We start from the raw sequence: 12,450 nt of genomic DNA, 5'->3' as shown, positions 1-12,450 counted from the left end.
ACAGAGTTGGGTAGGTGATGTAATACTGGGCCAGTGTGTATTGGGCCTCTTTTCAAGGTTGTGTTTTCTGATTCCTCTTCCTCCTACCCAGGCAGGTCATTGCCTGTTTGCTAGAGTAAGAATGAGGCCTCTGTTGTTAGCAGGCCCGGGTCTGTAATAGAAGGGTCATTGTCATTTGCTCTGATGATGTTCTGTTTATGCAGACATTTTTAAACGTGTCTACACTTACCTCAAAAGAATTCCAGATTCATCAAGACTATTTCAAAGGTCATATTGTGGAAATGTTCTTTCTGGTTTTGGTAAGGTTCTGACAAAAATCAACTTATAATGGGAATGTAAAGAAATTATTTTTCATGCTGAAGGAGCTATCAAAGTAGTCTTCTGACCTATATGTTAGAGACGAATTGCATCTGAAATGGTTGTTACCACTTGGTAGCGGTGTACTAATTACATTTCTAGGAGTTTTTGACCTGGATGTCATTCTGTATTTTATAACAGATCTGAAAGACTATAAAGGCTTCTCAGTGTTTCTGTTTATGGTGTCAAGGAATCCATTAGGTTTTAAAAGATAGCTTAATTCTTTAAGTTAGCCAAATACATTTTGAGACTGAACATGCTAAGGCCTGTGTTCTAAGTATTGTTGAAATAAATGCTATTGCCAAAATGTGAGTGTTGTGTCTGTAGGACGTGCTGTGGTGAGTCTGTCCGCACATTTGTGTCATATCCTTACAGCACATGTGGCTTTCCCTCTTCTGTTTTGTTTTGTTTGGTGGTTTTACAAAGTGCATGGGAAGTGGTATTTGCTGCTGCTCCTTTTTTTTTTTTTGTATTTGTTTTCTTCATCCAGTTCTATGACTGTGTAAGTCCTCATGATTCTGAATTACAGATTTTTTTGTTTTTAAAGTATTCATTAAATATTAATAATAAAACAATGAACTAAATTTTTTAAATCTCAGCTCAGTTGAAGAAAATCATTAGTATGTAGGATGTTGAAAATGCTTTTTGTTAAAGGAGGGTCCTGCTAGGTTTTCTTTTATTTGTCTTTATTGTTCTTAGACTGAAAATCAGAACAAAACAAAATAACTTAGATGTGTTGGAGATATATGTTGTTTCCATTGCACCTAAATACATAGGTTTGCTGTGGTTTGGTTGAACTTCCAGTAAACTGGAAGTAGCAGGAAGGAATTTAAACACTGATTTACAGTGGACAGAATTTCGGTATGTATTGATTGTATTTATTGTTACAGTCAGTTCTGGCAGTTTAAGAGTGATGTGTCTGGGTTGTCCATTCTGTCATGTATATTGTCCTCCAGAAATATGACAAGACATATTGCTAATACCACACCACATACACATGTGCATGCACACGCACAGACAGACAGACAGACAGACAGACACACACACACACACATACACACAATACTTTCCTGGACATAAAGCCATGAGTAAATTTTAATCCCGGTGGATTTGGAGGTATTGGTGAGTCTTCAAAAATTGACTCTATTATTATGGTGAATGGTGTTAGTAGGTAATGGAATATAATTTTGGAAGTGTACTTGAAAGTTTTATAATAAAATGGCCTATAATAGAGGTGATGTAGCCTAGGACTCACATGCCTATTAGTCTGTGGGCTCCACTGGAGTCGTTACCCTCAGAGGTCCACTTATCTCCATTAGGCCTCTGCGATGCGGTTTGAAGATGTGGTGATAGCGGTACCTGTGCTGTAGTGAAAGATGAAGGGGTTAAAACATGGTGCTTAGAGAGTGCCCAGCATGTGGTAAATGTCAGGAGTAGTGCTGTTGCTAGGAAGCAGGCCAGTTTGCTGAGCCACAGAGATGTGTCCTGCCCTGTTTAGCCCTGTTAGTTCAGTGATGTGTAGTTAAATACAAGAATATAGATACATGCTGAAATAAATTAGAGATGTGAAACTTGACAGTAGTGAGAATACAAGTGATATCCAGATCTTCAGTTCTCACTCAATACTAACAGAATAAGGTTTTAGTAGCTTATCTATTAATGTAGGTTTTGCCTTTTTGGCATGGATTGCCATTTAACTTACTTATGGTATGTAGTCATACCATAACAGTGGTTTGCTTGCTGTCATCTATGGCCTTGTGTGCCAGGCAAGCACTCTGCCATGACGCTGCATCACCAGCTTGCTCCCGTGTTTGCTCTAAGACCTTCCACTCTTAATCAAGTTATTTGTGCAAAGTCAAATCTTATTAATAATCATCTGCAATTGCTTAGGTGAGAAATTTTAAGTTCATACTAAGATATTTTTACTGGCATCTTGCTTTGTATTTAATCTTTATAATTATAAAGTATACCTCTAGTTTATTACTAATGTTTTTAAAATAAAAAATACACATATAAAAAATGTCTTGTTTTCTAACTTGTCTTATTTCAAATGAAGATGGTCTTCTCTTGGGCCCCTAAATTTATCTCCTACATAATGCAATACAATGCTTATAGTGTGTTTTCTATATTAGTTGTCAGATTATAACGAATAGCTGAAGTAGAGCGATTTGCATTAATTGTCAGATTATAAAGAATAGCTGAAGTAAAGCAATTTGCATTTGTTTATTATGGTTTATGCAGTATTCTGCATTTCTGGTTTTTTAGACTTCCTTACTTTATTATTTTATGTGTCTGGGCGTTTTGCTGTGTGTGCACACCATGTGGATGCAGTGCCCAAAGAGGTCACAAAAGGATGTTGGATTCTTAGAACTGGCTTATAGGTTGTGAACCAGTTCGTGGGTGCTGGGAATTGATCCCCAGTTCTCTGCAAAAGTAGCCAGTGCTCTCAGCTGCCCAGCTGTCCTTCTCACCTGTAGTTGTCTATGTTGCTTAACTTCTATTTCTCTGAGAGAAGTATTTTAAAAGAATTTTTAAGTCGTGTATTTTATGTATATGAATGTAGAGTAATCCCTGGAGCTGGGTTCTCAGAACTGAGCTCTGGTCCCCAGCAGCAAGCACTCTTAACCACTGAGCCACCCCTCCAGCCCCACCATTGAGTTTCGTGGCATCATTTTGCCTATCCAGTTATGTTTGCTTGGCTGCTGAGATTATGGAAAATAGCAGTGAGGATGTGCAGACACTGTCACTTAGCATAGCTGAGTCGTTGTTTGCTGTTTGTTGACTTGTCAGAAGCAGAGTGGGCACTTAGAGTGTTGGCACAGATGGGGATTGCTTCTCATCAGAATTGAAATGTCCTTTGTACTCCATGTGAATGATGCGTGTAGGCATTCATTTGTCTCTTAGAGCAGGACCAGTCCGGAAATACCGTGGTTTGCAGTGTTCTTGGCTGATAGGTAAAGTGAGTTTCCATGCCTAGACCAAAATATTGTTTTGTTTTTAGAATTCATATTTTAGAATTTCTGTTTTTCTTTTAGAATTACTTTTAGAATATTTTTGCAAGATAATTTCATTGCTCATTTCTTTATATGGTAATTTTGTCCTTAAGTAAAAGAATTTGACCTTAAACTATCTTAGTATATTCTTGAATGTTTGTAAATCTCTTAGTTTTTTAAGATACATAAATACTTGCTTTGTACTTTAGTCATAGTTCTTAAAATTTTCATTTCCCTGTAGCACATTACTGCCTCTGTGTTTCCCTTAGATATATTCTTTCTTCCCCCTAGACTGAAGTGAACAGTTTCCTTGAGTAGTTTCTAATCATCTCAGTGGTTTTTTTTTTTTTTTTTTTTAGCAGCAATTGAGGTGCTGCCAAGAGGCCAGCTACAGCAGGACTGCTAGAAGTAACTGTGGTGTTTGCAAGGGGAACAAGGACAGGGACAGGAATTCCCTTAGTCCAACCTGTTTCAAACTTGCTATGCACCCTGCGATAACCTTGAACTTTTGACCCTTCTGCTCCTGTTTCTTGACTGGTTTATGTGATTCTGAAGATCAGACATGGGGCTTCACTCGTGCTGGGCAACACTCTGTCAAGTGGCCTCTGTCATTCTAGCCTGTGAGCACTTTCAGTAATCCATGAGCCGCATGAGTAAGACAGTTCGTAGAAAACTTGTTCACCTAGTTTTACTCAGAACTTTCCAGCTTTTGAGATTTTTTTTGGATGCCTTTTCCCTTCTATCCCTTCAGAATCTTCTATTTGGATCTTTTCTTGTTGCCGTCTATAAAACCAGATGATAATGTTTTAGTTCACTGGTATAAACATAAATTATTATACCAAACAGTTTCATATCAAATGTGTAGATTTTTCAGTCACTCTCTGAGATAAGTTAGAAGTAATCCTTGTGTCTGATTTTACATTCCTTGAATGTAAAAGATTAAAATTATTAAAAGATATTATGATAGGATTCATCTCCAAATGTCTTATTATTATGGACTGCATTTAGCATAAACCCATCAAGATTAAAATCAAGAGATTTTAATGGAAATCTAGCCCAAGCATGGTAGCATACACTTGTTATGGATGTGCTTTGTGTGTGGAGACAGCAGGAATATGAGTTGGAGGCCAGCTTCTGCTACCTGAGGTACATCTCACACAAACAAGGGGACGCGGCTCATGGGGAACAACACTGAAATAGAAAAGTGGAGTTATCTGAGATTATCACAAATTGTCTCTTCTAATGACATTTTAATGCAAATAAGGAAGTCATTAGGAAGTCAAGACTTGTGATAAAACATACATAAATTAAAATATATCCCTAAAGATCTTATATGTCTCACAGTTTTTTTAATTACTGGAATGCTTCTGAATTTTTTTCCTTTACTCATATATGCATACAAATTAGCTCTGCCTAGAGTGCTAAGGTTTCACTGCTTACATTTCATAGACTTAATATTCGAACAGCTTACTTAGTTATCTGCTAGAAGATATTTAGTTTTATGCAATGCAAAAGATTTTGTAACATTTTTTTCCCTCCCCTCTGGGGTCCTAATTTAAAAAAGAAGAAACTTTTTCCCCAAGGCCAGAGGCTTCCTCCTGTTATTTTTTAAAATATTCTTTTTCTTATAAACTTGAATGATTCAGAAATGGCTGGGGGACAACTTATTAGGTAAAGGGCTTGCTTCGAAAACACAAGGACCTAAGTTCAGATCCTCAGTGCCCACGTAAGAGCCGAATGCAGTGGTGTGCCTGTATGCAGAATGCAGTGCTATCCCTAGATACCACCCTAGATGTGGTGACAGCTGGGTTGGGGTGGGGGTAGGGATTGGTCTTCTGGCCGCCAGGCTATCCAAGTTGGTGAGCTCCCTAATAAGTAAGAGGTCTTGTCTCAAAAAGCAAGGTAGAGGAAGCACTTAACATTGACCTCTTACCTTGTGGATCTCTTGCCTCTAGGAATGCATGCTTGGTCAAATGCACTTGGTCCATAGGTGCAAAAACACAGTCTCTCCCAGTCAAATGCACTTGATCCATAGGTGCAAAAACACAGTCTCTCCCTCTCCCCCCTCTCCCCCCTCTCCCCCCTCTCCCCCCTCTCCCCCCTCTCCCCCCTCTCCCCCCTCTCCCCCCTCTCCCCCCTCTCCCCCCTCTCCCTTCTGTCCCCTCTCTCTCTTCTCTTCCCCCCTCTCTCCCCCTCCCCCTCCCCCTCTTTCCCCTCTTTCCCCCCTCTCTTCCCCCTCCCCTTTCTCTCCTCTCTCCCCCCTCCCCTTTCTCTCCTCTCTCCCCCCTTCCCCTCTCTCCCCCTCCCCCCTCTCTCCCCTCTCTCCACTCTCCCCTCTCTCCCATCTGTCCCTCCTCTCCCCTCTCTCCCTTCTCTCCCTCTCTCCCCTCTCTCCCCTCTCTCCCCTCACTCCCATTTCTCTCCTGTATCCCCTCTCTCCCCTCTCCCTTCTGTCCCCTCTCTCTCTTCTCTTCCCCCCTCTCTCCCCCTCCCCCTCCCCCTCTTTCCCCTCTTTCCCCCCTCTCTTCCCCCTCCCCTTTCTCTCCTCTCTCCCCCCTTCCCCTCTCTCCCCCTCCCCCTCTCTCCCCTTTCTCCCCTCCGCTCTCCCCCTTTCTCCCCTCCCCTCTCTTTCCCTCTCTCCCACCTCTCTCCCCCTCTCTTCCCCTCTCTCCCCTCTCTCTCCCTCTCTCCCCCCTATTCCCCCTCCTCCTCTCCCTCCCCCCTCTCTCCCCCCCCCCCATACAACTACCCACTTAGGCCTTGGTTTTAAACACAGGCATTCTATAAAAGAAGCACTTTCCTCAAATGGCTTAGCTTAGTTGTATTTACTATGACCATAAATTAAAGCATGTTGGTTTTAGATGAATGTCTGATCCTGGCTGTTACAGAGAACATTCTGAAAATTCCTCTTAACAATACTCATATACACATAATTAAAAGGAAATAAGTAATTTATCTAACTTTTATAGATTAAAATAGGAATGTGTAAAATTAATGGTGTCTACTTTTAAGAAGAAGCCAAAGGGTATTATGATTATTATTATTTTATGTATATGAGAGGTTTGCCTGAATATGTGTGCTGTGTATGTGCCTGGTGTCTGCAGAGGCCAGATGAGGTCATCAGTTACCCTGAACTGGAACTGTAGACATAGTTGTGAGTCTCTTTATTGGTTCTGGGACTCAAACCCAGGTGCTTTGGACCCATCTCTCCAATACAACCAACAGATTTTTGTTTTGTTTTGTTCTAAAAATGGGCACTCAATATTTTTTTGTTTGAATGATGTTTTGTTTTGTTCTGTTCTGTTTCTTGTCCTTCTTCCATCTTAGCCTTTCTGTAAGAGTAATACCACTAAGTCTTCAATAGAAACAGATAATAAAACCATTTCTCTCTCCCTGTTTCCTGAAATCACTGATCACAGGATGCTTTTCCAGAGTTAGCTCATAAATTTTGTCTGGGTTTAATTTTCTGTTTACTTGCAACAGAACAGAGACTGTTTGAAGGTTCTGTAATGAAGTTGATTCACCCAGTAAAATTGATTATAATAGTTTGTTGTAAGTAATGGTTGGTTAAGAAAATTAGGTTATAGTTTAACTGTAGAATAGAAAATTTTAATATAGTAGTTTACAAAGTGGCTCTTGAATTGAGTTTCCAGCTAGTAATTGTACCTGTAAGCTGGCTTCCCTGTGCACATGTCACCCCATTGTGTGCCTGCCTTCTCCACCTGGCCACAGCCCTGTAGCATGCTTCTCTGATGATGCAGACTGATTTCCGTTTCATGGAGGTTGTGGTTGTCGGTAGAATGTGCTCTGCAGATTTGCATCCACTGTCTGCTGTGTGGGAATGCTCTGTGTTGGATGGAGTTGGCTAGTAATGGTTGGCACTCACACCATGTTACTCCGAGTGTTCAGATGTGGCTCAGGAATGAATAGCTGAATTTTTTGTTTCCATTAAATTAAATAGCCACTCCTGACTGGTTGATGCTACTGTATTAGCACAGGCCAGATTCAATCAGCTTCATGTTTTTCATTGGACATTTTGATTTTCACATACAAACATAAAGTCCTGTTTATGTCTGGAAAAAGTGTTTTTGTGTGAACTTTTTTATGTAGTTTACTCATATGTAGCATTAAAATATCCTTTCTCAAAATCCAAAGATTCCCAGAATACGTAGGTTACTGGGGAGGCACAGACGTTCTATGTTCACATATGAAAATCACTTCCCATGTCTGCCTCCTGGTGTTGTGTAGAGCCACAGCCTTAAAGTTTGTACGTGAAGCTTTAATAAAGCACTTTTCAGCTAAGATGTATTATGTTCCTGTGAATATTTGACAAACGGGCTCTGCCAACTTGCAGTCAGTGACAGAACTATAGCTTGGGGTGCTGGGGGAAGTAGTTTACTACGCTACTTCCGGCATCTACAATGAGTGGTCTGAAGTCAGACTGTCAGACAGCTTTTTACCTTCATGGTGATACAAAGGTGGTAACATTCAGTAGAAACATACCGAGGTTTGGAGTTTGCTCTTTTCCTGGGTGAGTGACAGGCAGTAGACTGCTGTTTCAGTCTTGGGCCGTAGCAGCCACAGGTCACAGGGCCCAGTCAGCCTTGAGGGGGACTTGAGTGCTCAGTGGTGTGCCGTGCTGAGCTGAGTGCTCTGTGTAGTAAGTGTACTTTTCACCCTTGGTGCTTTAAATTAATGATGGTTGATGAGACTTGGGCCCCATCCAAGTCAGGGGCATCTGTGTGTCTGTTGCTTGTCCTAGTCTTACAAGACAAGAGACAAGTGCTCTGTGCCCAGAGGTTGGGAAACCAGCAACTTTTAAAAGGCTGACTTAAAGGGAAAATGGAGATTTGCCAAAAATAATGAGGCTTCTAGAAAACATGTAAAGCAGCGATCTCAGAATAGGAAGTTGAGGATGAAGAGACGTTGATGAGGTACGGTAATAAATCTAAAATGTTATTTTCCAAAAAACTGACTTTGGAGAACTATGCGTATACTCCCCAATGTGACAGAAGACCAAGTGTTTCTTCTCCCGCGAGGGTGGGCAGTGCAGAAAGAGACAGGCTCAGCTGCTATTTTCATCTCTGACCTAGGCTCCTGTTTGACCTAAGTCTGTCTTGATACAGCAGCACAGGCCAGCGAGGAGGCAGTGGCCTTTCGCCGTGAACGCAGCACATTTAGGCGCCAGGCAGTACGGCGCCGGCACAATGCAGGGAGTAACCCTACCCCTCCTACCTTGCTCATCGGATCGCCCCTAAGGTACGGTATTTTACAATTCCACCAAGTTCAGCATGCATGCAGTGAACCTTCTAACCTGTTCTTTCTGACCCAGGAAAGCTTTTGAAGAGACTTGCTGTTCTTTCTTTTCCTTCTGATGTCTTCAGCTCTTTTAGGTTCCTTCTGCATGTGCCAGAGCCTCCTGCACTAGCATGCCATATGGTGACTGTTTAAACAAAGCTGTCAGACTGATTGTCCTCAGGTTTTAAGTTGCAAAAGCACATTAGCAACAACAGAAGTGAAAACATACCTGTTAAGCTAGATTTGTTTCCTACTCTAAAATAATTATATTAATGCAATGCCTTTACAATGTTAAATATGAACAATTACAGGACAAGTGGTGACCTTATTGAGAAGTAGAAATCTGACCTCACTATACCAAGTCAGTTTGAGTATTCCATGTCACTAGAAGAGTACATTTTATTTATTTATACTGTAATATTTGAACCAAGTAAAGGACACAGAAACAATTTTATTTATCTAAAGTATGGTCAGATGTATACCTGTTTTATATGTAGAGATGTGTTGAATTTCTCAACCTCTATCATGTACTTAAAACATTTTTATTTTCCAATATTCTCAACTTAGAGAACATCCATTTGTGATCTTGGAGATAATCTCTCGTTGAATTTTTAAGAATTTAAAGTCTTTATTTGAAAATATGAAGACCTTCTCAAAAGACTTGTGCTTTACTTCAAAAGGACAAACGTGAATATCACGTGATCCTGTGCGTGCTTACATAGTATGCACATCACACAGCGTGTGAGTTGTTTCATGCCATGTTCTAATGCAAAGTTGCCAACCTTGTCAGGGAGACGAGCGTCTCCTGAGTACTTGGTAGGTCGGAGACACAGATGTTTCCCCTTCCCTTCTCTAACTTGATTTTCAGAATAGCAAAATCCTATTTTTTAAAAATTCATTATATATTCCTCTCTGAATTAAAACATTTGCTTTGAACGTTTAAAATGTTTTGTTTCTTTTGTTGTTGAGTTTTACATTATACCCAGGAATTTCATCTTCATTTTCTAGTTTCTTAAATAATATACAACTTCATAAACATGTATATAGAGACAATGTTTAAAACATAACAGTGTGAACGCATCCAATCTAAAGACACATTTGTTGTAGAAACTTTTGTGAGCCCTCCAGTCCTGTGGCCTCTGCCTCCTTTCCTGCCTGCAGGACCCTGTTCCTGCCGGTGACTGTGGCACAGTCCCCTGTGCAGGCCTGACTGCATCTTCCGCTTGGCTTTGCTTCTACCCTCCGTTTGCCCTTGCACAGTACTTGCTGTAGACAGCTCCTGAGCCTTCCTGCTGTCTGTCTCCCTTTTACATACATTTTTTAGCCTGTTTAATCTTCAACTTTTCATTCTTTGCCATGAATATATCTGCTGAGTCTCACTTGCCCAACAAATGTGGACAGGGTAGGTTTCTTTCTCTGCCTGGTGGAATGCTAGAGTCACCCTTCCAACTCCAGCTAGTCACACAGGATTTTCCTGCCCCTCTCTAGAGTTTTATTGGTTAAGAATTTACTTCTAAGAGCTTACATTTGGATGCTTGAAAGTCACCTTCCAGTGCTCAATATGCAGGTTTTATTGAGACTCCAGAATATTTCCATTATAAAACTTGCATGTGTCTATATAGATGGACCTTATTATGGATGAGATAAAAATAAAATGTATCTGTAAAGAGTTAAGCAAAATACCAACATAGTAAATTACCTTTGCAATTGGAAATTTTTTCAGGTAAAGTAAATTGCCATTACTTTTCAGTATGAACTACTGAATAATAGTGTTATCCTTAACTAAGTAAAGTATAGAATGACTGTTTAAGCTTTGGGAAAACTTTTTGTCAAAGATGAGTAGAACAGGTGTGGCAATGCCTTCACTACAATTGCTTTATAAATACAGTGCATTCTTCTGAAGTAGCTCCCCATACCCATGGATAGGGTGGAAGTGCCTTCAAGGCCACACAACATCTTGAGACAATAGCTAAGACAGAACCCGTGTATGTATAGTACATCCCCCACCCCTCCCCCTCCCCACTTTGATTCATTCTTATGGTACAGTGTAATCTATAAATTCAGCACAGCAAGAAATCAACAATTATAACTACTAACAGAATAGAGCAATCATAAACTATATTAAGGCACTAAAAAGTATGATTGTTTATTTCTGAATTTCTCAACTTCATGTTTTCAGATTGATGTTGGCTGTAGGTACATAGGATCAAAGAGAGCAGAGCGGCAGGAAGAGGCCATAGCAGGTCATTGTAAGCACTGCCGAGTGCCTTAACCACCCCAAGGAATAGAGCCCATAGCAGGGCATTGCAAGCACTGCCCAGTGCCTTAACCACCCCAAGGAATAGAGACCATAACAGGTCATTGTAAACACTGCCTAGTGCCTTAACCACCCCAAGGGAATGCCATACAACGTATATGAATGTGAATGAGAACTAGGATCAAATGAGCAACTTCCTTACAAAAGAACTTTGCATGTTTATTCGACTCTTACTATCATAAGCTCCTTAAGAATTATTTAAAAGTTTTTTAATTAAGTTAGTTTTGTAGGTAGGTTTTATAGGCCCTAGTTAATTTTTCTTAGTGTCTAGAACTAAAATAATGACAAATATTAAAAATTCTTTATAGAGAGTTTGATATTTATTGCCCTAAGTGTTGTATTTTTGAGTCCTTGGTAGACTGGAGTAGAAGGAACTCATCTGATGTGAGTGAAGAGCAGATGGCTTTAATATATCTTTACCTTCATTTAAAATATGAGATGAAAAGATCTATAATAAAATGAGGTTACAGTCATTTTTTAGAACACATAGTTAGAAATCCATGTGGTCATTTTGAGTTCAGATGAATTCATCAATTTTTTTTCATACTCAGGAGATATTTTTCCTCTGGAACCTATATAATCTTGGCATAGTACAATACTCTTAGAATTTATATTTTAGTTGGAGAGATGCTGAGGTAACTGACAGTATGAGGTAGAGTTACCAGGTACCACCTTGGTGTGTAGAGGATGGGATAGCCAAGACCAGCTAGCTGTTTGTCTGTCATTTAAACTGGGAACGTTTATTAGTATGCTTGCTTGCCAGCCCATAACAACAGTCTTAGGTATTATTTTTGTAAAAGAAAAAAGAAAGAAAAAAAAAGTTCTAATGACAATCACACCACACTCAGGCCTGTCAGCCTCGTTAGGATCGCCCTGTGGGACCAGATCCGGCCTCTCCTGTTGCTGATGAGGGTTTTGAAAACAGGAAATATGGGCATACGCCTTTATATTCCTAAACTGTCTTTAGGTGTTTAAAACTCCATAGTTAAAATAATATATTTTGACTAATTTCTTTCATTTATTTGGGAGTTGACTTTCATGCACTGATTAACATTTTGAAAACATTGTGTATATTTGGATAGACATTGTGCATCGGTAGTTTGATGATTAGGATATTCTCAAATCTGTTTACATTAAAATGTGGCTGGTTTTGATAAGATGTTTCTTATGACTTTAAGTGAAAAAACTGATAGAAAATTTTGAGTACAAGTTTTTTGGTTGAGTTCACTTTGATGAGCTCTGGGATGAGTTTAGATTGCTTCTGATGAAGAGGGACACATTAGCCATAGATGGAGGAAAAAACCTGTTTAATTAACAAGGTCATCTCTTTTTTTCCTTTAAATTTGTAGTGCTGGAAATGAACCCATGGTTTGACACATACAGGCAAGGGAAGGCTCTGCCACTGAGCTGCGTTGCCAGCCTCTCGTGACCCTCCCTTGACTAATAGCTGCTGGGAAAATATTCTAAGGAAACTGCTAAGTGGCT

The 12,450-nt window shown here is 40.0% G+C and overlaps 1 protein-coding gene across 6 annotated transcripts in view; it reads left to right on the top strand.

The window, feature by feature from the left end:
* Pcnx1 (pecanex 1) overlaps nt 1-12,450 on the top strand; it is a 140,873-nt gene that overhangs the window by 61,316 nt on the left and 67,107 nt on the right. For 2 of the 6 annotated variants that reach the window (XM_076921787.1, XM_076921785.1), the window contains exon 7: nt 8,477-8,609. The exons of 3 other annotated variants lie outside the window; for them this stretch is intronic. In XM_076921787.1, the coding sequence (XP_076777902.1) occupies nt 8,477-8,609 (133 nt within the window). The remainder of the gene's footprint in view (nt 1-8,476; nt 8,610-12,450) is intronic. One more of the 6 variants, XM_076921786.1, reaches the window with a different exon arrangement.

This window comes from Arvicanthis niloticus, chromosome 23 (genome assembly GCF_011762505.2).
Source record: "Arvicanthis niloticus isolate mArvNil1 chromosome 23, mArvNil1.pat.X, whole genome shotgun sequence".
Taxonomy (NCBI): Eukaryota; Metazoa; Chordata; class Mammalia; order Rodentia; family Muridae; genus Arvicanthis; species Arvicanthis niloticus.
This window is presented reverse-complemented; position numbering and strand designations above follow the sequence as displayed.